This window comes from Lactuca sativa, chromosome 9, assembly GCF_002870075.4.
Source record: "Lactuca sativa cultivar Salinas chromosome 9, Lsat_Salinas_v11, whole genome shotgun sequence".
Lineage (NCBI taxonomy): Eukaryota > Viridiplantae > Streptophyta > Magnoliopsida > Asterales > Asteraceae > Lactuca > Lactuca sativa.
In genome coordinates this window covers 34,655,765-34,681,037 of record NC_056631.2, presented here as the reverse complement: position 1 = coordinate 34,681,037, position 25,273 = coordinate 34,655,765, and the positions used below count along the sequence as shown (strand labels likewise).

The 25,273-nt window shown below is 36.6% G+C and overlaps 3 protein-coding genes across 10 annotated transcripts; 1 reads left to right on the top strand and 2 right to left on the bottom strand.

The window, feature by feature from the left end:
* Positions 1-9,194: 9,194 nt before the first annotated feature.
* LOC111879392 (pentatricopeptide repeat-containing protein At1g80270, mitochondrial) lies at positions 9,195-12,042 on the bottom strand. Its single transcript, XM_023875835.3, has 3 exons — positions 11,855-12,042; positions 10,650-11,235; positions 9,195-10,576 (listed from the first exon to the last, which is right to left on the bottom strand). Exons 1-3 carry the CDS (start codon positions 11,887-11,889, stop codon positions 9,329-9,331), a joined length of 1,869 nt encoding a protein of 622 aa, XP_023731603.1. The 5' UTR covers positions 11,890-12,042; the 3' UTR covers positions 9,195-9,328.
* A 7,480-nt stretch (positions 12,043-19,522) lies between these two features.
* LOC111879398 (uncharacterized) lies at positions 19,523-22,282 on the top strand. 8 transcript variants are annotated; one of them, XM_023875848.3, is made up of 10 exons: positions 19,525-19,703; positions 19,839-19,892; positions 19,995-20,079; positions 20,164-20,215; positions 20,374-20,508; positions 20,615-21,211; positions 21,316-21,468; positions 21,539-21,630; positions 21,710-21,778; positions 21,882-22,282. In XM_023875848.3, the coding sequence occupies exons 5-10, from the start codon at positions 20,379-20,381 to the stop codon at positions 22,251-22,253; spliced, it is 1,413 nt and encodes a 470-aa protein (XP_023731616.1). In that variant the 5' UTR covers positions 19,525-19,703; positions 19,839-19,892; positions 19,995-20,079; positions 20,164-20,215; positions 20,374-20,378; the 3' UTR covers positions 22,254-22,282. The 8 variants fall into 8 exon arrangements, with proteins under 8 accessions (XP_023731614.1, XP_023731616.1, XP_023731611.1 ...); XM_023875843.3 differs by having other exon boundaries at positions 20,323-20,508; XM_023875844.3 differs by lacking the exon at positions 19,839-19,892 and having other exon boundaries at positions 20,323-20,508.
* A 1,185-nt stretch (positions 22,283-23,467) lies between these two features.
* Positions 23,468-24,436, bottom strand: LOC111879403 (PLAT domain-containing protein 3). The gene is made up of 2 exons (XM_023875863.3): positions 24,215-24,436; positions 23,468-24,127 (listed from the first exon to the last, which is right to left on the bottom strand). The coding sequence occupies exons 1-2, from the start codon at positions 24,290-24,292 to the stop codon at positions 23,639-23,641; spliced, it is 567 nt and encodes a 188-aa protein (XP_023731631.1). The 5' UTR covers positions 24,293-24,436; the 3' UTR covers positions 23,468-23,638.
* Positions 24,437-25,273: the final 837 nt, after the last annotated feature.

Here is a 25,273-nt window from a genome sequence, read left to right as displayed (position 1 = left end):
GATTCCTCTTCGGGGTCCTCCTCAGGTTCCTCTTCAGGCTCTTCCTTAGGCTCCTCCTCCTCTAGCCACCCATTGTTTCCCTAATTAGGGAAGTAGGGGTCTCCAGGGTGATGAAAACCAGCCATGCTGTCTGCGCGAGTACGTAAATATGCTAACATTATTCCTAGGATGCTATGACTATTGTACAGACTAAGCAAACATTCTCTTTTTGGTGATAAAGGGTATAGTTTTAGGTTCCCTAGCTATCCCGATCTCATCAAGACGTGTGTTAGTTTTACCTTGGAGAGAATGTAGTTGATCAGGCTACATTCACTCCTTGGTATCACTAAGAACAGTCCCGAATTAACCGAGATACCAGTGTTATTGTGTTTGATTCAGCGTTAGGTCCTTATCCCTAATGCAAGCAAGTGTGTTTTATTTACTTGTTTTGTTCAGAGTTATGTTAGTCCCTCTTTTTGGTTTATAGTTGCATATCAATGTATGGCTCGACATGCTAGTTCACTATAAACAAAGCTCTGATACCAACCTGTCACACCCCCGAACCAGACGGCGGAAACGTCCGGGGGCTGTCGTGACTCAATTGAATACCATAACATTGAATATATATGAAACATAACAACATTCGTCACCGTGCATTAATATAGTACAACCAGTAGCGTTTACATGTCATACATTGTTTAAACATTACATTCCCAAAAATAAATTGTTCGATTCGTACATAATCAAACTGCAAGCCATCACCGAATATGTTTTCCTTTGGTTCACTGGTTCCCTGAGAATACAAGTATTTTGAAAAACGTCAACATATGAAATGTTGGTGAGTTCATAAGAAGTGTTTGAAATCCAATGTTTGTATTGTTTGAAAACTACCAGAAAATCCGATATTTTCTGAAAAGAAAAGCTTTTGAAAATGTTGTGAAGATCCATAGGTATGCTTGTTTGTTTCTATGCTTGTAAAAAAATTTGTTCATTTAAAATTGTATGCATTTCGAATCTGTATGTATTGAAAACCCTAGGAAAACCCGATGTTTTCCTAATTCCTTGAATTCCATGAAGTCACATCGAAAACATTGCATAGCGTGTAGTGTCAGTCCCAGGCGACGTTGGATTATTTTTGAGCATGATTATTTGCTACAAACACGCGTTACACAAACGACTAGTCTATAGTTATACTAACGATCCCGTAGGCGTCGTCCGTACTAATCACGTTATCCAATCGCCCTGACTATGTGTAGTCCCACATCCGAAGAGAGAGAGAGGTCACGAAGACCCCGATGACTCCATTAACCGGTTGGGGATAAAAATGTACAAGGGGTCCCCGACCCGCCTCGCATGAAATGTAGATTTTACTAGCAATACCAAAGGACCCTTGGGGACCAGTAGTATACAAGCCATTGAAAGTCCATTTACGTTGTGTCGGATCGGTAAAACCCAGCACTCCGTAAAAAAAATGTCTTCGGGCCTTAAGATCAGGTCATTGGGCTAGCTAGGCTCAACGACAAGATTTTACACTTTTGGGGCCCAAAGATGGTGTGTAGACGTCTGTGCACACTCGCATGTATGATGAATTACCAAACGTTACTTGTATAAATCGTAGTATCGTAGTGTCATAGTGTTAGTAGTTGTAGATTTCTATTGGTTCGAGACCGAGCCAATTCGTTTAACAACGACTTTTGGTATTGTAATGTATTGTATTTCGTCGATAGTCGTGGTACCATTGTTTGCATGTATTGAAATAGCCTTGAAAGTTTTCTGTTTCAGCCCCTCATTGATTGTAAAATTTACTTTTTCAACCCTTTTGTTAAATAATTTCCGGTTTGGTCCTTGAATCGATTTTTCTTGACATTTTAACACCAAAAGTTATTGAAATTAATATTTTTCTGCATATTTTTCAATGAAAACAGTTTAAGCCCCTGAAATTTCAGTTTTCTCGGTTATAACCCTTCTTTTCGCAACTTTGACAATTTTGGCCCAAATTGTAATATTTTTGCAATTTTGGTCCTTTTTAAATTTAAAAAGCATTTGAAACCTTTGGAAAGGATTTGGAACACTTATGGTTCACTGTTTTCCAGAAAAATACAGTTTTGGCCCTCCAAAACAGAAAATCTCGCATAATGGGCCTCATTGGGCCAAAAATGTCATTTTTAGCCCATTAAGCTTGGAATTTATGTTTTTAATCCCCTAAATGAGTATATTTCCAGAAATTGTTTTATTGAAACTGTTTTGGCACACCTCATCCATCAGAATTCGTGATATGCCAATTTGGACCCTTAATTTTGTATTTTTCACATTTTAGGCCCAAAATTTGTGTTTTTAACCCAAAGAAAATTGTTACTAAACCACTTAACCATTTTTCTTGAAACACTTTGTATTTAGAAATATATTTGAAGCTAAAATCATTTAACACAAGATATATCTCGGTTTTGAGGGGTTTTATGGCTAGATCCAACATTATAACACACAAATGCATACATATAAGCATGGAAATCATACAAGGCATACAAAACACATATAGATCTACACTTTCACTTGTATTCCCCCCCCCCCCCCCCACAAAACTCATAAAAACAGAAAATAGGGGGTATGAAGCTCACCTTGGGTGTGGTTTCGGTTTTTGGAAGAAAAGATGGAAGAAAACTTGATGATTTTTGGCCTTAGCACCTTTCCTTGGTAGATCTCGAGTTTGAGATGGTTCTAGGATGCAAGATCACGATTTTTGCATAGATTAGGAAAGGATTTTGATAACAAAAAGAATCTAAACCATAGATCCAAGCATAATCTTACCTTAGATGATGATTAACTTGCAAGATCCTCTTGAAAGCCCCTAATTTTCGAGATTTTTGGAGAGGGGAGGAAGGAGTGTTCTTAAGTGATCTAGAGAGAGTTTGAGAGATTTTTGTGGTGTGTGTGTGTGCTTGTGGCCGAGAGTGAGAGAGAGAAAGAAGTGAGGTGATCTTTGAAGTGATACTTGCATGGAAGAATTGGATATCTTGCATGGAAATCCTATGGACAATAATGATGTGGCACAACAAGTCAACTCTTCCATCTTCTTGGGCTTGTGCATTTGGGCCGAGAATTTGGAAAGAAAAGGAAAATTTTGGGCCTTTGCCCCTTAGCCCAATATTAGTGTTAATCTTGAGTATGTTTTAAGCCTAAAAGAATGTGGTAGGATTTTCATATTTTTATTGGACTAGTTTAAGTTATTCATGTATCAAGGCTTTTAGTTCATTTCATTCTAGGTCCAACATGACCTAAAATGTTGAATTAAATAAATGTGGGTCCAATTTGAATCCAATTAGGGTTCTAAGCCCTTGATAGTCAAATTGGAAGCTTATTGGTCCATTTGGATCCAATAAGGGAGTCCTAGCCCAAAATGGACTTAAACAAGGACTTCTAAGGTTTCCAATTGCTTGATGGCTATTTGTAGTACTTGCATGATGTATTTGATTGAAGTTTTTGATTCGCATTAGCTTGAATGTATAGATTACATGACACAAAATTTCCAGTTGTGACATATATATGCCACCCTTAGATCATTCTTGAGCACTTCCTTCACTTCTTCAAGCATAGAACACGAAAATCCTCTCAAGTATCATCCATTCTCCTTGAAGATCTTCATAAAAGGTACCAAGAACACCAAGATCTTCATCTGGCCGCACACATGGCAGCACACACCACCTGGCAGCACACATGGCCGCACACAGGGCCGCACACATGTGCTGGCAGCACACTAGGCCGCACACCTGGCCGCACACACATATAGTGTGTATTTTGGCCATACACCCTCTTGTATAGCCTTATAAACCCTCATACAATCATATATGATTATAACACTTCATAATAAGTGTTTACTAGTCCCTAAGGTGGTCCCAAAATCATCAATTAGTTGTTCATAACACTAATTAAATCCATATATGTGCCAATATATGCTAAATAGGATTCGCGCGTGTACTCAAGTCACCACTTGACACCTAGCAACTAATCCAACATTGTCATCAGAACCACTCACTACAGGTGAGTTCATACCCCTTTAATTAACCTTTGAAATACTTTTAAATGTTTTAAATACTTTTATGGGGGGGGGGGTACAAGTTGAATACTTATAGTTATTACATCAATCACATGTGATTAATAACTAGAAAACCAATGATTTTATCATTATTCAAACTGTTTACCAAACTGCTTTACTTCAAAATGTTTTACAAACTCTTTTACTTATCAAATACTTTTATTTAAACTTTATTATACTTCTTATAAATTGCATGTCCATATATGCATAGATATATAAGAAATGTTTAAAAGACTTAGGAAGGCCATCCGCCCTATTTCCTTTTCCTCGATTTGGATGTGGTCTGGTGGGATGTCGGGTAGCCATCCGAGGGTCGTTTCAATATTAATTATATATCATATGTGCATATATAGACATAAAAGTACTTCCATATTCATGCGTATCAGTTACATCATTAGTAAGTTACCATCGGGGTAACACAGGATCATACTACTACAAATTCTAGATCAATGAGTCAGTTCACTCATGAGTCAATACTTATTAACTATGAGAACATATACATTACATTACTATGAGAACATATACAACTATACTAGAGAAGAACATATACAACTATACTAGAGAAGAACACATACGACTATACTAGGAAGAGAACATATACAACGATACTAGAACAAGTAACATTACATTACCTATACATGAATACGTTTACAATTGTGATCCACTGTATCGGAACATGCCTTAAATGTCATGGCCCGAGTTGTAACCAGAATCTCTTGGAGGGAGAGCATGAGTTTGCGTATAGATCTATACTGGATTGACTATCCTACACCTTGCTGCTAGCTACAGCCGGACCTGCAGGTCTGCGGGTGCCAAACGTCATACCTTTTTACGACCTACATTTTCCGTTGTTACCCAGTCTATAGTATGGTGCAATTTATCACATGATACCTTAATATAAATCTGGTTTAAGGTAGTTAGTACAGCAGTAGTTCCTATAATACAACACTACAGTACTACATTAATTTACCCATTACATACATTTAGTGATTATTTCACTTAAACATTGATGTACAAACTATATTTTGTTAATGATAGTTATACTTGGGAAATTACACACTTTTACAACAAACGAACATACAAAACAGTTAAGCCTTGGTAGAAGGCTACCTTAATAGAAAATATAGGTTTTTCTAAGAGATTCAAACTTTTACAAACACTTACAAACATTTACATACATTTTACAAACTTACACTTGAGACATGTTCAAACGTTTTGATAACAAACACCGACACTAAAATACTTATGAACTCACCAGCTTAATGCTGATACTTGCTTTCAAAATAACTTGTATTCTCAGGTCATCAGTAGATAGGTACCAAGACCAGCTTTTGAGAAGATGGAGCGTATCCAAGACTCATCTTATTATTTTGATTTACATTATATTTTTGGTGTCAAACTGTACAGAACACGCTTGTATTAAAATTATATATTTAATGCAATGGATGATGTTGTTTGCTTGTTTACTACTACTGTGTTGTGATACATTACATGACGTCCTCCGCCCCAGAACGTTTCCGCCGTTCTCGGTTATGGGGTGTGACAGATTATTAATAGAAACTAAAGGCCAATCCGGTGACCTTGTTGGAATCGAACAAATTCTTGAGAATATGAAAGGTGGAGGTTGTAACCTGATTTAAAGTTTCAATTTGCATTAGCTCGAAACTATGCCAATTTAGGTATCAAAGAAAAAGAAAAATCTGTTTTGAAAGAAATGGATGGAGACAACCTGAATGAAAACAAAAGGGTATATGCACAGCTTGGAAGCCCGGATGATGTTAAAAGAGTTTGGGAGGTATGCGAATCTGATCCCCAACTCCATGAGTGCATGAATATTATTGACATGTTTAGAAAAATATACAAAATTAAGGAAGCGGAAGCAATGTTTGATAAAATGTCAAAACAATGGAAGCAACTTTCAGCAAAACATTACACTGCCATGTTGAAAGTGTATGTGGATCATAAGTTGTTGAATAAAGGAAAGAATGTAGTGAACAGATGGATGAGAGTGGGTGTGGAATTGGGACTGATAGTTTGGATGTGCTTGTTAAGTTTTATACAGAAGTAGGGGAGATTGAAAAAGCAGATTCAATGTTGAACACGAGTTCACCTCGGAAAAAGGGAAAGCCACTTTTCGCCACGTATGCGATGATTTTGGATGAGTATGCTAAGAGAGGAGATGTGTGTAATGTTGAAAAGACTTTTAAAAGGATACGAGTTGATGGTTGTGTTTTGAAAGTCAGACAGTATAACTCTCTTTTGTAGGTGTATAGAAATGGTAACACTTCGGCATGGATAAGTCATGGATTGGTTTTTTCCGAGGGCACCGCCTTATATTGGAGATAAAAGTATTGGGTTATTATAGCATTTTAGTTTTTTTTGTCCATTTGTGCTTTTCGGAAAATATCTACCTTCTTATTTGTTTCCCCTTTTTATTTCTAGCTTCATTGCTAGTTTCTGGTCTTTTTACTACCCCTTTGTTCACCATTGTTGGCTCCCGTTTCTTATGTTAAGATCATCTATGGACCAAATTTTTCAAAATAGGTTGGAGGTACAACTATCTACATTTAACCTTCTAGTTACCTTATTCCTATGAGATTTGGTATTGTGTAAATGGTTCCATGAAGTCTAAGCCCTAAAAATCAATGATAAAACAACAAATAATCTGAATGAATGTCATCTCATCCCTATTATTAGTTTTTTTTTCTTTGACATTAGTCTGTCTCGCTAATAATAAAATCTCTACCATCTAGAGATGAGAATGATACTAGATTGGTACCGACCCAAAAATATCGAGTACCGAAATTGGTGAAAACGGTACTGAGTCCCGAACTGAACCATCGTTATTGGTATTGGTAACGAGTACAAACTGGTTTTCGGTACTAGCATCGGTACCGACGATACCGAATCCCGAATTTGGTGATTTTAGAGTACCGACGACTGTCACATATTAACATAAACGGTGTCGGTTCCATATCGATGATGGTCGGGAATTATAGTAGTCTTGCTCACCCCGACTAACATCATTAAATAAGGATGGCTAGTAGAATCCTGGTCGTAGGATTTTAAATGTTGTCTTCTAATCCCCCTACTTGGAATTGTGATATTTTAAATTTTGTCTTGTAAATGCATCTCCTCTTAGTTTGGTATATTGTTTGTCCTGGAAAGTACAATATTGTCCCAATTAGGTATGGATGAAACTTTTTAGATTAGAAGATGATGGCTAAAACTTTTCAGTCGTAGTGTAAATTACTTGTGTGAGTATAGTGTCCAATATCATTGTTACTCAAATCGACTATGGCCTTAAAATGTTGTGTTAAGTCACTCCACCTTGATAAAGCATTCGCAATAGAAAAACTTTTTCACTTAACTTTTTTGATGTGACGCAAATCCTAAAAGCTTAGATATACTCAAAATATGAAAGCTTTTCATATGACATATCAAACTTGTTTAAAGTATTATAATGTTTTTTGTACAAATTGATTAATTTTAATCAGATGAAAAAGCTCAATCAATAGCTTGTTAATTAACAAACTCTCATGAAAAAGCTCATATATTTGTGGATGAAATACATATGGGTCTACCATAATGGTTGAAAAAGCTCAATCAAAAGCTTGTTAATTAACAAACTCTCACGAAAAAGCTCATATATTTGTAGATGCTTTTAGTGTGGCTTAACAGCTTTAAAAAATCCTTAATGTAAACACATGCACAACCATAAACTCATAAATTGAACGGCAAATCTAATCTACCACAAAACTTCAAATAGCCTTGACATTGATTAATGATTAGTGAAGTAATTTTTCAATCACCTCAACCCTTGCCTGTTCAACCACAATGCTTCCTTGAGAGTTTGCAACTCAAACAACTCCCTTTTTGTGCCATGAAATGATATTTTTCCTAATTTCATATGAGATTTTTTTTTTAATGCACGCTTTCAAGAACGAATCCAAATTCATAAACATTTGGAAAATCATCTCCAGAAACAATTTTCAGCATTGATTAATAGTTTCCAGAAAAGGTCTCCCAAGTATATTATGCTATGCTATGCTATGCTACTAAAGCTCATTTGCTTGAGTTCCAACCTTTATACAAAAAGATGTAAGTGCGAAGTTCTATTGGTATTTTGGATCCGATTTTAGTAGGTTTTTAAACTTATATATGGTCTCTCCACTCAAGTTTTAAAAGAAAATTTTTTTTGAATAATTTAATTCCAACCTTTTTTGTCTCACCTGTGTGAGTTGAAAGGACCAACAAGTAGCCAACCCAACTCCTCAATTGAGAGGGGGAGGGAGGGTTGTCATAAGGACTGGTTTGTGATGGATTTCTAATGACATCTAAACCCTTTAGGGTTAAGATATTGGACGTAACCCGTAAGGCTCTTATTTTTTTTCATTTCATTTCAACACCACGTCATTCCTCATCCTCCATTTCCTATTTCACTTATGAAATTGTCGCCTCTCACCACTCGTCCATTAAATATGCTTTAGGACGTTGTACATTACAAGTGGGAAAAAAAGAGATAAAAGTGAAGGAAGAATGAGATGGGTTCTCACCTCGGAGGGGAATGAGTGTGGTAGAAAAGAGGGAGGGGGCAATGTTCACCGCACCTCACCGTTGTCCAACTCAGGTTACCACATGGTGTGATGAAACCACACCCCATAGTCTTTCGGGAACTAGTTTTTTTTTTTCAAGAACCCATTGACAATTTTATTTTATATCTTATTACATTTTGTTGGAAATATATATCATTGTAAAGATGTCGATTCCACCAAAATGATAAGTTCATTTATTGGAAACATATAGTTAACATTTGTGTATATCACTGAAAAGATCTTCTCGGTACCTCCAAAATGACCAAAACGAAACCGGTATTGATATAGAAATTTGGTTTTTAAATTCTCAACCAATATTCAAGATAATGTAAACCATGTGATTTTATTCCTACTATATCTATGCATGAACTAAAACCTATGAGGTCCGACCCAATAACCTAGGTGAGGAAGTGGCTCAAAAACATAATTATATTTTTGTTTGTACACGTCACCATATCCACATTAAAAAGAGAGTAAACATGTGAAGTGTGAACATTGAAATCTTTCCATTTGCCACATGTTCACGAATATTGAAAATAAAAGACCTAGATGCATAAAAAGGTTAAATGGTCTTTGGTAAGACAAATGACAAGATAGTAAGCGTGTCTCTAGTAACTTGAGGTATGAAATGGAAACGGAAATCAAATACATGGCCATTACCTCACTAATCAAGCAAATCAGAAACCGCGGTTTTCTTAAACGCATCAACCTGCGCCAGCTGTCCCACCAACGACTTACTCGGGAACACATTATCTGCCTTCAACCGCTCCCTAAACCCATACGCCGGAACTTTCGCATTTATATACGCTTGCAAAAGCGAATTATACTGCCTAAACCTCGACACATACCCATCTTGTCTCATTCTATAAAAAATCTTTTCAGCATTATGTACATCACCTCTTTTAGCATACTGATCCAAAATCATCATATAAGTAGCAAACAATGGCTTCCCTTGAATTTGCTCCGAAGCCTTTTTCAAAACCGAATCCGCCTTCTCAATCTCCCCCGACTCCAAATACAACTTCACCAAAGCATCCCAAGTCAAAGGCCCGATCCTACACCCGTTATCACTCATCAACTTCACCATATCTTTCCCTTTTGTCAACATTTTATTATACGCGTATACTTTCAACATCGCAGTGTAATATTTCGCCGATAATTGTTTCCATTTTTTCGACATTTTTTCAAACACCACCTCCGCTTCCTCCACTTTTTTTAATCTCCCGAACGCGTCAATCGCGTTTAAACACTCGTCGAGTCTCGGGTCGGATTCGCAAATTTCCCAAACTCGTTTCACGTCGTCTTCGCTTCCGAGTAATGCGTATACAGGTAACAAAGACGAAACTACCCTTCGGTTCTCTTTAAGATTGTCGCCTTCGATCTCTTTTAAAACGGTTTTTGCTTTATCTTTTATACCCCCGTAGATATAATGTTTGGCTAAAACAATTTGACATCTTAAATCGGGTTCCAACCCTTCGGTTTTCATGGTTTCAAGAACTTGTTCCATTCCCGCTATGTCGTTTGATTGGCCTTTAGTGTCGATTAATAATCTATATGTGAAAAGTGATGGCTTTATGTTTTCTTTTTCCATTAAGAGTAGGACATCGGCTATTTTTCGTTTGTCTGTTCTTTTGTATAAAAGGAGTAATTGGTTGCAGGAGAAAGCGGTTATTGGGAGTTTGAGGTCTTTGATTTTGTTGAAGATTTGTTCGGCTTTTTTTGTGTGGGTGATTTGAACACAATTAGCTAAGAGAGTTCGATAAACTACTTCACCTCGAAAAGCTTCCGGAATCTTCTCGATGTAGCTTTCGGCTTTTTGTAATCCACGGGTTTTCGCGAATAAATCAACACGGGATGCATAATCTCTCTCCCCGAATTCTACTTTTTCTTGCCCCTCTAACCATTCTGATAGCTGTAAAATTGGTGTAAATGAATTAATAGACAATAAGTTATTACAATAAAAGAAAATTATTGTGTTAAAATACCTGTAAGGCCTTCCCAAACATCCTTCGCCTTCTGAGTTCAAACATTGCACCTGATATTTCTGATCTAGATAGATCATTTCCGTCTTCAACCCACTTATCTAGAGCTTTTTTAGCAGCAACCATTGATGAAGAATTTACCATAACCTTAAACAATCCTGAAGGACCTCTTCTTTCTTCACCTTTGGTTTCTACAGCTTCTTCTTCTTCCTCGTTATCTGATAAATTCAGCTCATTTTGAGGCTCTTTCACAGCAATATCATCATCTTCAGATTCAGATTCAGATTCAGACTTGTCAGCTTCAGAAATCAGTCCACTGTCACTAATATCATTAAAAGAAAAACTATTGTTTTGAGCATCATCTTCTTCCCCACTACTCTCTGTTCCAGCCTGTGAGGAAAAGCTATGATTCCCGATCAAGAAGCTTTGATTGCCATGTGTCTGGGAATAAAATCTATTTATTGGTAGGGATCTGTTGGATACAAGTGGTGGTGGCTCGCTGAAGTTAGTGTTGTCAGTGTAACTGGAACTTGTTGTTTCAAATTTAGCAGAGGAAGAACGGAAAGTTACTGATGAAGAAGGTTGGGACCTGGATAAGATGAAACGTATAGCAATGAACATCACAGAAAAAGGAAGAAATCAGATATGAGGATTGAAAGTAAACAAAGATAGCACAAGGAAACTGTGATTTCTAGCATATTCAAGTTATATTTCTAGAATAAGAGATGAAACGCATAAATGTTAAAAGGCAAACAAGATAAGTTCATCAATCAGTGTCAATATCTTTTATATATGAAATACATTCACTACATCCTCGCAAAAGAAAAGCTACGATTTGAGTTTGAATGTTAAGCGAGCTGCCTTTCAATTTTAGAATCGATAAGTATCACAAAAACAAATGTTAACGTTAAGCGTTGAGCAAAATGATTATCAATTTAGGGAAACCAGCGACATCCGTAACGAAATGCAAAAGCATAAAAAACAACAAGTTCATCTACATCAATCAAACCCATATCGATGAAACTACTTAAGTTTTGCGGCAGCGGAAATGCTGCCCCAGCTATAATCCATAGCAAGGTTTCTCTCTAAAAGTACACGAACTCTATAAGCAAATCGCTATTACGATTAGCAGATATCGTTCCAAAAACCACATAGATCAGTTGCAGGAAATGAGTATGTGATTGTAAATTGAGAGAATGGATTCTTACTTGATACGGACAGAGGCTCTTCGAATTGCCCACATAATGGAATGCGAGTAAGGAAATGCAGAAATGGAGACGATATACGAATATAGAAAACAGAACCAACGAGCACAAAAACCCTTTCTGCTCTTAAACCCTAACACCCCGTTCCCTTAGGTTTCTTACAATGTCATAGTTGCCTCTAGGGTTTCTAACAATACTAGTTACCCCTAGGGTTCAATTAGATCATCTATTTGAGGGGAAACGATTTGTAAATATAATTAACACATTTTGTTAACTATTTTTTTTTTACACATCTGGGTAACAAATTTGTTGGAACTGTTCACATATGACCATTATGATCGGCTATAACATGTTACATCCTACATGTGAACACTTTCGACAAGTTCGTAACTAGATGTGTACAAAAAAAATAGTTACCCAAATATTAACAAAACGAAAAGTAAGAGTAAATTACATGAATGGTCCCTATGGTTTGGGAGAATTTGTGTTTTTGGTCCCTAACTTATTTGCTTAACTCGGATGGTCTCTACTGTTTATTTTTGTTGCGCGTTTGGTCATTGTCTTAACTAAAAAGACCATTGTGCCCTTATTAATTTTTTTTTAATTAATTTTCTTATTTATGTATTTATTTTTTATATAATTAAAAAAATTAATAGACATCACATATTTGTATCTCCTCATCCTAAACCTGAAACCACGTTTAAGAAATTTAATATGGGTCCCATCGATCTTCATCCCATCTCTCATCCTCCTCAACTTCTATTTCATTTTCATTTTTAGTGACATCGACGTCTTCACCATCCTTCTTTTTTGGTCCTTCAACTCTGACGAACCAACACCATAACTCATTGTCTCTTCATCTTTAGTGGGTTATGGTGTTGGTTCTCGTAACTCATTGTCTCTTCATCTTTAGTGGGTTATGGTGTTGGTTCTCGTAACTCATTATCTTTTCATCTTTAGTGGGTTATGGTGTTGGTTCGCCGGAGTTGAAGGACAAAAAAAATAAGGATGGTGAAGACGTCGATGTCACTAAAGATGAAAATGAAATAGAAGTTGAGGAGGATGAGGGATGAGAGATGGGATGAAGATTGGTGGGACCCAAATTAAATTTCTTAAATGTGCTTTCAGGTTTAGGGTGAGGAGATACAAATCCGTGAGGTCTATTAATTTTTTTAAATATATAAAAAAATAAATACATAAATAAGAAAATTAATTAAAAATAAATTAATAAGGACACAATAGTTTTTTGGTTAAGACATGGACCAAACGCGCAACAAAAATAAACAGTAGAGACCATCCGAGTGAAAAAAATAAGTTAGGGACCAAAAACACAAATTCTCCCAAACCACAGAGACTGTAACATCCCAAGTTCAGGTATACCTTGTAAACCTTGATTTATTGAGCATTTGTCCATTTTGGCCCTTTGTAGAGAAAAGGTGGTAAATGAGTATGCGGGGCGTACTAGAGTGTACGCTCAGCGTACTCATATGCGTGCATTTGACGCAGAGGCCACCTAGCACGTTGGGCGTACTAGGCCCTTAGTAGAAACCCTAATTTAGGCTGTGACCCTATATAATGGATATGATGGCCTCATTCCTGGCCACCATTCCCAGACACCAAACCCTCTTAACCCTAAATCTTCATTCTTATGGCTTGTGTGTGCATTTGAGAGCTTGTGAGTATAATCTTGTGTTCTTGAAGTGGAGAAAAATCTTTGGAGAATAAGGAGTGAGAGTCCCAAATGATGGAGACTTTATGAGATAATAAGCTCCAGAGACCTTGATATATCCCATTTTAGTGTATTTGTGGAGTAGAGTCATAAAAATCCAATCTTGGACGTTAGGAGTAAGCCATGCATGAGATATGAGCTTCATGAGGAAAGAGGATTGATGTTTTGAGTGTTTGTGACATAATCAGCCATGCAAAGGCATAAAATCACTGACTTTATGGATTAAGAGATATTAGGGAGTCCAGATTTGTGATATGAGTCAATGTCTTAACTAATTAAGACCAAAAATATGAGGAGAGTGAAACTGGGACGTACGCTGGGCGTAATCCCAGTACACGCAATGTAGGGGTCGAGCATCCCCGATGCATGCATGGAAGCCGAGTACGCCCAAAGTAGAGAGTTGGTACGCACAGCGTACTCCCTGCCGTTGACCTTCGGTTGACTTTTAGGGTTTGGTCAATTTGTGGACTATAAGGCCATAGAGGGTTAAAATGGTCTTTTCATTTCTGTGAGTTTGTAGAAGGGTTAGTTTAACTTCAGTGAGAGCCTTATTAATTAGGGATTATTATTGTTGTATTAGGCAGAGGCTAGAACGGTGATTCGAGTTCGATTGTAACACCACGTTTATTAAATAGATAAATAAATAAATTAATGAATGTATAGTAGCCCTAAAATCAATAATTATATGGCAAGGTGTTGGTTTTGGGAAGCCAAATGTCATAAGTTGGATCATTCGGGGGTTAAAGTATAAATTTTGAGATTTAATTTGTAAAGGTTTTTAGAAGTCAGGGGGTGTTTGGTAATTATTGGACTTGCATGGAAAGAATTTTGAATGCTGAGGGTTAAATGGTAACTTTTGGGACTTTAATTGTAAGGAATTATTATTAATGGGGGTTAATTGGTAAATAATGGATTTAATTTGAAAAGGTTATGTGTGGGAGGGACTAGAATCGTCGATTTTGTATAGTTTTGTATGGAACACGGGATTTAACAGGTGCATCTTTCCCTCCTCGTTTCATCATTTAACCCTAACCCTAGACTCATGTATCCTTCAACCGCTACGCTCTCTTTGACCACCTACAGTCGTCACCTTCCTCTTTGTATTTTCGATCAAGCAAGATCGGTGTGCATAGGTTTCTAGCCGACGTCGCAAGTAGCCATAGGAGTCACCGAACCTTTGGTCCTTCGCAAGTCATTGTTCCGTCGGCTGTCGTTTTCAGCAACCAGCGTCGCCGAACCCCTTTCCGCCTTGCTACTTCCGTTGTGGTCAATTCTGACCAGAAGACGAACAACCATTGTCGCGTTGTTCCTGTTGAAGACGAGGACCGCTGATGGGAGCTGAGACGACGAGCGGTCGAAAGAAGAAAGCGGTGGGATGTGAAGTTGTGTTCCACGGGTATCCCTGCTTGTGTTGTGTGAGTATGTGTACTACTGCATCATGTCGATCGTTTGCGTGTGTATGGAATGTTCTGTCACCGGAAATGTTTTTCATGTCACCAATAGCCACCATGAAAGGTGGTTGTGTGCGTATTGTGATGTATGTGCTCGTGTGTTGCAATGGTATAAGGCTACTGGAGCGATTCTTGGCCGAAAATTCAAAGGAAAACCCCACCACCACCACCACGAGGTGGTGGCTGCCACCATGATTTATGTGATTTTAGAGCAACACCTACAAGAGGAGAAAAAAATTATTATATATCTTTTATTGATGATTGCAGCAAGTATTTGTTATATTTATTTGTTAAATACCAAAGATGAAGCCTTGAATTATTTTAAGAATTACAAGGCTGAAGTTGAAAATCAACTTGACAAAAAGATCAAAATTCTAAGGTCTGATCAAGGAGGAGAATATGAATCCAAAGACTTTGCTGAATTTTGTTATTTAAATGGTATTATACATCAAACAACTGCTCCATATACTCCTTAACAAAATGGAGTGGCAGAAAGAAAGAATAGAACATTGAAAAACATGATTAATTCAATGTTAATTACTTCTGGAGCACCACATAATCTGTGGGGAGAAGCATGTCTTGTAGCAAATTCAATACTTAATAGAATTCCTCATAAAAAGAGTGATAAATCACCCTATCATATGTGGAAAGGGAGGTTACCCTCTTATAAAAGGATGAAAGTGTGGGGTTGCCTTGCTAAGGTACAAGTACCTCTTCCTAAGAGAATTAAACTTGGACCAAAAACCATAGATTGCATCTATCTTAGCCCTGCCATGAATAGTGCAGCCTATAGATTTCTTGTATTTAAATCCTATGTTGATGATATCCATAACCACACCATCATGGAATCAGTAGAGGCTGAATTCTTTGAAAATATTTTTCCTTTTAAGGATAAAGGGAAAGAGGTCACCTGCTCTAGGAAAAGACCTCTAGATGATGGACTAAATGATACCAGTCCAGACAAAAGTTTACAATCAAATGAAGAGATTTCTTCTAAGGTTCAAGAAGAGAACTTAGAACCCAGAAGAAGCAAACGGGGAAAAATAGCCAAAGATTTTGGACCTGATTACATGAACTATGTAGTGAATAAGGAACCACAAACCTACAAGGATGCTATGGATTCGTCTGAAGCTCCCTTTTGGAAAGAGGCAATCAAAAGTGAGATCAATTCCATTGTCTAGAATAACACTTGGAAATTGGTAGATTTGCCACCTGGGCAAAAACCAATTGGGCACAAATGGATATTCAAGAAGAAATTTAGACCTGATGGTACCATTGAGAAGTACAAAGCTCGTTTAGTAGCTAAAGGGTATCGTTAAAAAGAGGGTCAAGACTTCTTTGACACATATTCACCTGTTACACGAATCACATCAATTCGCACATTAGTAACAATTGCATCCATTCACAATTTGGAAATACACCAAATGGATGTGAAAACTGCCTTCTTGTATGGTGAACTAGATGAAGAGATATATATGAACCAACCTGAAGGGTTTGTAGTTAAGGGTCAAAGAGCTCTAGCCTATTTCAATTTCCGGATCTAGCTCAAAAAAATTAGCAAAGTTTGTAAGTTAGTTAGATCACTTTATGGACTAAAACAGACTCTAAAGCAATGACATGAGAAGTTTGACAACACATTACTCTCTAATGGATTTAGAATTAATGAAAGTGATAAATGTGTTTATGTCAAACAATACAGGAATGCTTGTGTCATCATATGTTTGTATGTGGATGATATGCTTATAATGGGTACTAATTTGGATGTGATCAATCAAACCAAGAAAATGCTACACTCCTCCTTTTCCATGAAAGACTTGGGAGTAGTAGATGTGATCCTTGGTGTAAGAGTTCAAAGAAGATCAGATGGTTATACTCTTACTCAATCTCATTATATTGAAAGTGTACTTAAGAAGTTTGGACACTATGATGACAAGCCGGTAGTCACCCCTTTTGATCCTTCTAGTCATCTTAAGAAGAATAAAGGTGATAGTGTAGCTCAGTTAGAATATACTCAAGTTCTTGGTAGCTTAATGTATATTATGAATTGTACTAGACCGGACTTGGCTTATAGTGTAAGTAGATTGATTCGTTACTCCCACAATCCTGGGAAAGAACATTGGCATGCATTAGTGAGAGTGCTTAGATATTTAAAGCATACAATGAATTATGGGCTGCATTACACGAAATATCCTCCTGTTCTTGAAGGGTATTGTGATTCAAATTGGATTTCCAATACTCCTGAGGCAAAATCCACAAGTGGATATGTGTTCACTCTTGGTGGAGCTGCTATCTCTTGGAAATCATCTAAGCAAACTGTGAATACTCGTTCTACAGTGGAAGCATAGTTTGTCGCCTTAGATAAAGCTGCTGAAGAAGCAGAATGGCTTAAAAGCTTCTTAGAAGGTATTCCTCCGTGGCCTCAACCTGTTACTGCCATTAACATACATTGTGATAGTATGACTGCTCTTACTAGAGCACAAAGTCAGATATACAACGGCAAGTCGAGACACATTAGGCACAGACATATTACCATAAGAGACTTGTTGAAGAATGGAATCATTTCCATTAGTTACATAAAGTCAAAGGAAAATATAGCTGGTCCCTTGACAAAAGGCCTTAGTAGAGAGCAAGTTCTCTTCACATCGAGGGGAATGGGCTTAAAGCCAACACAATGAGTCACCACCCGGCGGAAACCTAACCTAGCAACATTGGCGATCCCATGGTTTAGGTTCAATAGGAAAACTAGTTGGGGAAGACTCAAAGAAGCACTAAAACAAAGGTATGCTCACTCCTATGATATTTATTTTGTGTTTTTCCGTTGATGATATAGAGATGAATTCTTTATTCTTAATACTGCTGATAACTTTTATAGTGGAATAGTACGGATTGTTCCAGATTAGCATTACCTATGTGAGATGGATGTGAGGTCCCATCTTTGGGAGCTGATATGGCTAAGCTCTCTAAAAGTCTCATGAAGAAAGGATTGTTCACGACCGAAATGAACACAACGGTAAGAAATGATCTATGCTTAGCTATGATATGTGTGATACTTCTTGTTTTCGATTCTACTATAAAAAGTGGTCAGTTCAAGAATCTAGTTCACTACCCACAAAGTAGATCTAAGTAGTACTCACTATGAAAGGTTCAAGTTTTACAACACCTATTCAGATGCATGTCACATCTTACTTCCCTTATTTGAATATCAAAGTTCACTTATTTTCTATTCAAATGTGGGGTATTCTTGGAGTTTGAATAGAACATGTGGGGTATTGTTGGAACTTTGTTAAATGGAAAACTCTCTATATGGGACTTGTCCCACATTGGAAGAAAGAGGAACTTTATACTCCCTTAAAAAGCCTTCTATTAGTTGTTTACTAATTAGATCAAAGGCTTGGACTAGAGGGATTGGGTTGGATTTGGTGATTGGGCTAGTCAAAATGGTCTTGAAAGACTTATATATATATATATATATATATATATATATATATATATATATATATATATATATATATATATATATATATATATATTTAATGGTCAAAAGATCGGCCTTGGGCCTTGGGCTCTTGGGGTCTCATTGACTAATTACATTAATATATATATATATATATATATATATATATATATATATATATATATTAATTCCGATTTTGACTTTTATTATCTATTAAAAATCTGTTAAATTCATTTTAACTGTTTTGACAGTTTTTTTCGGTTGGCAGTTTTTGGAGGGAACACCAGTCACTCTATGCCTATAAATAGATCACCAAATAACAGATTTTGGGTTCAGAAAAACCATAGAAATATTCCTCATATAAATTCGTATTCATCATGCAATGAAGGGAACATAGTGAATTTCGTCAGAATCAAGAGAACAACTTGGTCAATTGTTGTATCCTCTTGACAGATCCCTACAAGGGAAATTTCTGACTTAGGACACTGCAAGGCATGCCTCAATCTCTTCAATTTCCTGATTATATTTATGTGTAATCATCAAACAAGTATGTTTCCTGTAAATTGATTCTTGTATTTTATATATATATATACTGGAACAAGTTACAAGTTGTTTCCTTTTTTCCTGAAAATATTGGTGTGTTTTCAAGACCACGGATATTAGACGTAATGAAGAGAGAGAAAGATAAATGAAATTAAGGAAGAGGATTTGAAGATGGTGATGATGCTTTCTGAAGGTGAAATAAGGGTGATGATGATTTTTTGGAGGGAAACAAAGAAGATGAGGAATGAGTTGGGGTTGGGTGTGTTAAGGTATAACTTTTTTTTATTTTTATATATAAAAGAATTGGAAATAAGTATAAGAAAAAAATAAAAAATAGAAAGGATAAATCAGTCTTTTTATACCACTGTGTAACTTTTACCAACCATAAGGATGCATTCTATCAATTGTTGGACAAAAAGTGAGACTTTGACCAAATCCCATGGACCAAAACTGTAACTTACTCTTTAGTTAGTTAAAATTAAAACTGAGGAAAAGGGAAAGCCAATCTGTCGTCGAATTTAATCGAAACGATACTCCGAAGTCCAAACAAAGAACCCTAGCAATCCACACCCTCCGTCCCTCCTCTCGCCGTGGAATTCTCCACCACCGCCCGTCTCCTCTTCTGTTTCCTTCACCGTTGCCATTCGCCTCTGTCTGACATCGTTCACCAACTAGGTACCTTTATTTGATTATTAATTTGGGTTTTTGTCGGTATGTGCGTATGTTAGATTCACAGAGCGTAGATCCATTAATTTTTTTTGCGCTATTGAGTTAACTGTACGGCTTTGGTTGGTTCTTTGAGTATTTCAGTCTGTCTGGAAATTTTGGTTGTAAACTGGCTTACAGGCTCGACTATAAAACATGGTAACTATTCAAGAGCCTACGGTCGAGCTTTGCTAAAATGTTTTTAAGAAGCCCCTATAGAACTAAATTGCCTTGTTTAAATCTCAAACATCTTGAATTTAGGTAGGCAAGATCCTCGTCTTCTCAAACGGTTTTATGTCTAAGCATCCATGAGTGAAAATAGCTCTCAAGCTACTTCGCACGTTTTGTAGGTTTATCTATGAACACAGTCTTAATATGAAGTACTTTAGATGGAATGATTAAAAAAGCTGTGCATTTCTTGTGATTACAGGATACTATGTTTATGACAAGTATCAGAACATTATACCAAAATTGATTTACAGGTATATTAATCATTTTGACATTGTATTTATACCCTGCTGAGAGCTATAAACTTTCTAATGCAAATTTGGTGCTATATGGTTTGATCTAACATCACACTATCGAGAAGATTACTGTGTATGTACACTTTCTGATGCAATTTGGTGCAATATGACATCAGCCAATATGGATTCGGACTTGCATTCTCCTGTGGATAGTGGTGGAGCTAAAGCAGCATTTCATAAGCCTTCAAATGATTCTTCAAACAGAAAGTATCGCCGTAGGTCTCCAGTGAGTGGCTCTTCTTCTTCAGATGGTTAGTTTTCTTTTTATGAATTTTGTCATGATTATGAACTCCTTCTTTTGGGTGCCTTTACATTGAACAACAAGATACAAGATAATGACATGGTTTTGATTTCCAGTGGAGCCCACCCGTGACCGTAGTTCTACCCCCACCCATTCCTTGCAAAGGAAGGATGACAATAGGGATTACAAAAGAAGCCGTTACAGCAGTTCAAATTCAAACAGACATTCTGATCGAAGATCTTATAATGATCGTAGGCATGATGATCATAAAAGAAGGGACAAGTATGCAGATGAAGATCAGAAAAGCTTTCATAAGGGTTGCTATAGTGATAAATACTCCCGAGATAGATCAGATGGTTCAGGACATAGAGGTAGGGATAGGGACAAAAGGGATGAAAAAAGAGACTACCCAAGAACTTCCAAGGGTGGGAAAAGTGAATCATTACCTACTTTTGAGGAGTCTAGGGGACATCGATCCGGACATCATAATCATCATAAAGACACTTCTTGGAGGGATTCTAAGGAGCTTGATGACACCAAATATGGAGGAAGGTTTGAAAAGGGAAAGTCCTACAATCAGGAGGGTAGGGAACTTAAAGACCGACATTTCAAGGAACCTAAAGAGCTAGTTGATGATAAAACTGTTTTAGCTGCAAGGAAGTCAAAGTTTAGCATGGATAAAGATCCAGAGTTCAGCAAGGATGGTAATTCAGGTTACTAACTTTGACTTTGACTTTTTTTATTTTTTATTTTTTTTATTTTTGGACCCAATTCTGAAGTCGGCTCTGTTTTTTAACTATGAATATTTTTAATTTAGGTTCAAAGCATGTGGGTGTCGCCAATGAAGTCCAGTCTTCAAGTTCAAAACAGGGTCAAGAGTTTGTTGGTAAAGCGACCGTAGAGCAAGAGTTTGTGAAGGATTCTGATATAGATGCTGCAAAAATAGCTGCAATGAAGGCTGCAGAGTTAGGTATGTATATATAATCTTATTGGTTCTAAGGATTTTTCCCCTATTGAATTGAATTATATGTGTTGAACAGTGAATAGAAACCTGATTGGAACGGGCATCATGTCAACTGACCAAAAGAAGAAGCTGTTATGGGGGAGTAAGAAGAGCACAGCTACCGAAGAGGTATACTATGATTGATTATATACTTTTTTCCTACATGCTTGAATCTTATTTTTGCTGATTGGGATATGTATAAATGCAGAGTGGCCATAAGTGGGACACATCCATGTTCTCTGATCGGGAACGACAAGAGAAGTTCAAGAAACTCATGGTACTTTTACTTTTTGGTTTTTTTTTTCTTGTTTTCTTTTTATTATTTATCCACTGCACAGCACAGCACAATAGGTGTTTGATGATACTGACACATGTTTTAGAGTCTGAGGTTGTATTGGTACATATGGCCAATTGTAGGGTGTAAAAGTGGACCCCAAAGCGGATGTTCCGGATGCCACTCTTGCAGAGAAGCAGAAAGAGCTTCAGATGGACTTGGAGAAACAGTACACTGCTGGCCTTCGTCGCAGAGATGGCCGTACTGTTGGCTTAGGCCTTTGATCTTCTTCTACTTATTATACATGTTTCTTCTACCTCCTCCTCCTCATCATGCTTCTTTTAAACTATGTGTCCCTTTTCAAACTATGATTCTAATCGGTAGTAATCACAACTCTTATCTCATGCTATTGCTTTCTGGTAAAAAGGTAAAAAATGTTACATCTACATTTGAAATTATGATTCTGTTGTGGACATAGATGTTTTATTGCCGTCTCATTTACTTTCATCCTTTGCTTATGTGGCATGCCATGTCATGATTCAGAATGCCTACATGCTGAGCTGTGCAATCATATGTGCTGTGCTTGTTATGTGTTGAGTTGCAATTTTGAACCAGTGATTCAGTATTTTTTGAAAGTTGGTTTCATTTATTTTAAGCAAAAGAAGTGGTTATGGGTAGAAAATCTGGCCAAAGTCATCAAATACAGTAAAATTAGTAATGTTTATTTTTTTTCTCTATAATAAATAGTTAGTTATTACTAGTATTAATTAACATATGTTTTTATAGATGATTTTATATTTTATATTTAGTGTTTATTTTATAAAGTTGTAGTTTACTTTGTTTTGGATGAAACGTAGAAATACACATCTTATGTGGTCGTTATAAGAAAAACCTTTGCATTAAAACCGTGAATGATGAAAAAACATACATTGAAATGAACTGTTTAATTTTATCCAAATGGTTAGAAACATAGGTTTATTGCCTGTAAATCCAATGGCAGAAATACACAAAAACAATCTTATCTATCATTGGGACACTTGTGGGAAAATGCCTAAATCATGACTTTAATTTTTCCCTATTAATTTGGTCCAAATTTACGGTTAAATGATCTTTTTGATTACTTATAAATATTAAGTAACGTCACAATCGGCTTAAATAGCCCATCTGAAGTAATTGCATATTGAACAATGACATATAATGCGCGTTCTCAAAAGTCAAAACACAAGATTAATCCTTTAGTTTTGAAGGCTGTGTTATGTATGAGGTGTTGGAGACTTATTTTATCAACTTGGAGCTTGATTTCGAAGAAGAGGATGAAACCATCCAACTAGTCACCAAAGATAAAAGATAATGAAGACAATAACTTATTTTCGTCCAAAAAGGTTATTTAAAGTGAAATGATGACGTGGCCATTCCATATGATTAGCCACATCGACGTCAATTGCCACAACCATTCAAAATAAACAGATAATAGATCATTTAACGAAAAAGTTGATATATGTCTTTTAATGTTTTTGATCTTTATGTAGGATTTAATCTGATAAAAGTTCCATTATTGCTACCAATCTACCATGGCAATGTATTTAATTTGGTCAATACATCTTTCAATAAGTTACTTAATACCTTAAGCAATATATTTATTAACTAAATACATCAACTTAGTAAATACTATAAAAAGTAAGATAAAACTAGTTGACAAAAACATTGATATTACCTTAACCCATTTCTTTTGAAACCAACTATGTTGGATCTTATTCTAACATACTGGGTCCCAAATTATTGGCAAACAAGTGGCATACAACGTAACAGCTCACTTTTCTGCACATAATAATTACTAAAACATAAATCCTCTACCAACCCCATTTATTTTCGCATCCGAAGAACAGATGAAGAATTGGACTCCAGTATCACGTGGCCACCACCGACTCTGCTACGGGTGGAAGAATACTCACAGTAGTTTCTGATGGCCGTCAGTTCATACGGCGAAGTATCGGTGGCCAACCACTGCTCCACGGTAAACTCCTGCTGTGCACACGGTGTATGAGCTCCAGTGGTGGTGACCTCTACATAGTTACAGTACCATCCATGGTGATCTCCGGTCCCATCCGACGTCAAATTCATCTCACACGGTGGTCCGGTCAAACATGGTCCTCGGCCACTAAATATGTCGAGGTTGCTCCGCTCGAAATAATCATAGTCTGAACCCATCAAGCCACCCCAAGCCTCGATGTCGTTGATCCTTATGCCATAGCCAGCTGCATCATATAGTGTCAGAGTTATTTTGGAGTCCGTTCCACCTTTCCAGACTGAACCAGTTCGTACGTAGACGGTGTACACGCAGTCTGGATCATCCTGCAATATATGATTAACAAAAACTGTTAGTGGATGTAATATGAATCGGTGAGGGTTGGCCGGTTTGGATTGGGTGGGCTAGCTTACTGATCGGCAGACGGTGGCTATGGCGATGAGAATGAATATGGTAGTGAAGAAGACATGGTTGACTGGAGATGTGGCCATGTTTGTTCTTGATGAGTCCTATGTGATAGCTTTTTGGGATTTGTTTGTATTTGTATATATTATAAAATGGGGTTTGGTAGGGAAGTATATATATATATGTTCTAGAGGGATGACAACAATGTGGTAGGTATTAGGTTCAAGTTTATGGACACATGCTACCAATTTATTTGGTCATCATGGCCGTCGACATATTAAAATTGAACACTCCTCTACTTTGAAAAGCTTAGTAAAAAAAATAAAACGTATTATATTTTATTGGTATATTAGAATATTCTATTTTTATCCGGATTATTCTGCTGTTTCTTTCTAACACATTATATTTTGAAAGATATAAGCAATTATATTGCATTCATTTATTTAGTTTAATTTTATTTATTATGACATTGGCCTCAAAGAGACTTGGCTCAATTAGTTATGGACAACATGATTAATGTTGAGATAAAACAAATGACAGTGATTGTATTGATCCGACTCCGAGTCACGACAATGACATAGTTTTTCCTTTATTGCAGTTTCCCTCTTTTAGGGGAGCTCCGTGTTGATCGTTTTCTGATCTGAGCAGATAACAGTACCTGATTTAACTTTTATACGTACATTGAGCTTATGGCTGTTTGGCTGTTTGAGGTTTCCGAGATTCAACATTTTGAGGTTTGGGATAAGGCAGTACTTTGGAAATTTATCTTGTTGTAGTATTGAAAATACCTTTGTATATGTATAGGGGTGTTCGTTTGGATGGATCGGTTTAATCCGATCCGATTAAGTGAATTCAAATTAATTTCGGTTTTCAAAACGAAGATTCAAATAGTCCAAACTAAAATCAAATCCGATCCGATCCAACCAAATTATAATTCGGTTGGATCGATTTTTACAATTCGGTTTTCAAGAATCAAAACATTTCAACAAATATATAACTTTAGTATTAACTTACGCTATAATATAAAGTAAAAAATATTGTGTAATGATAGCTTATTTTATTTCCTT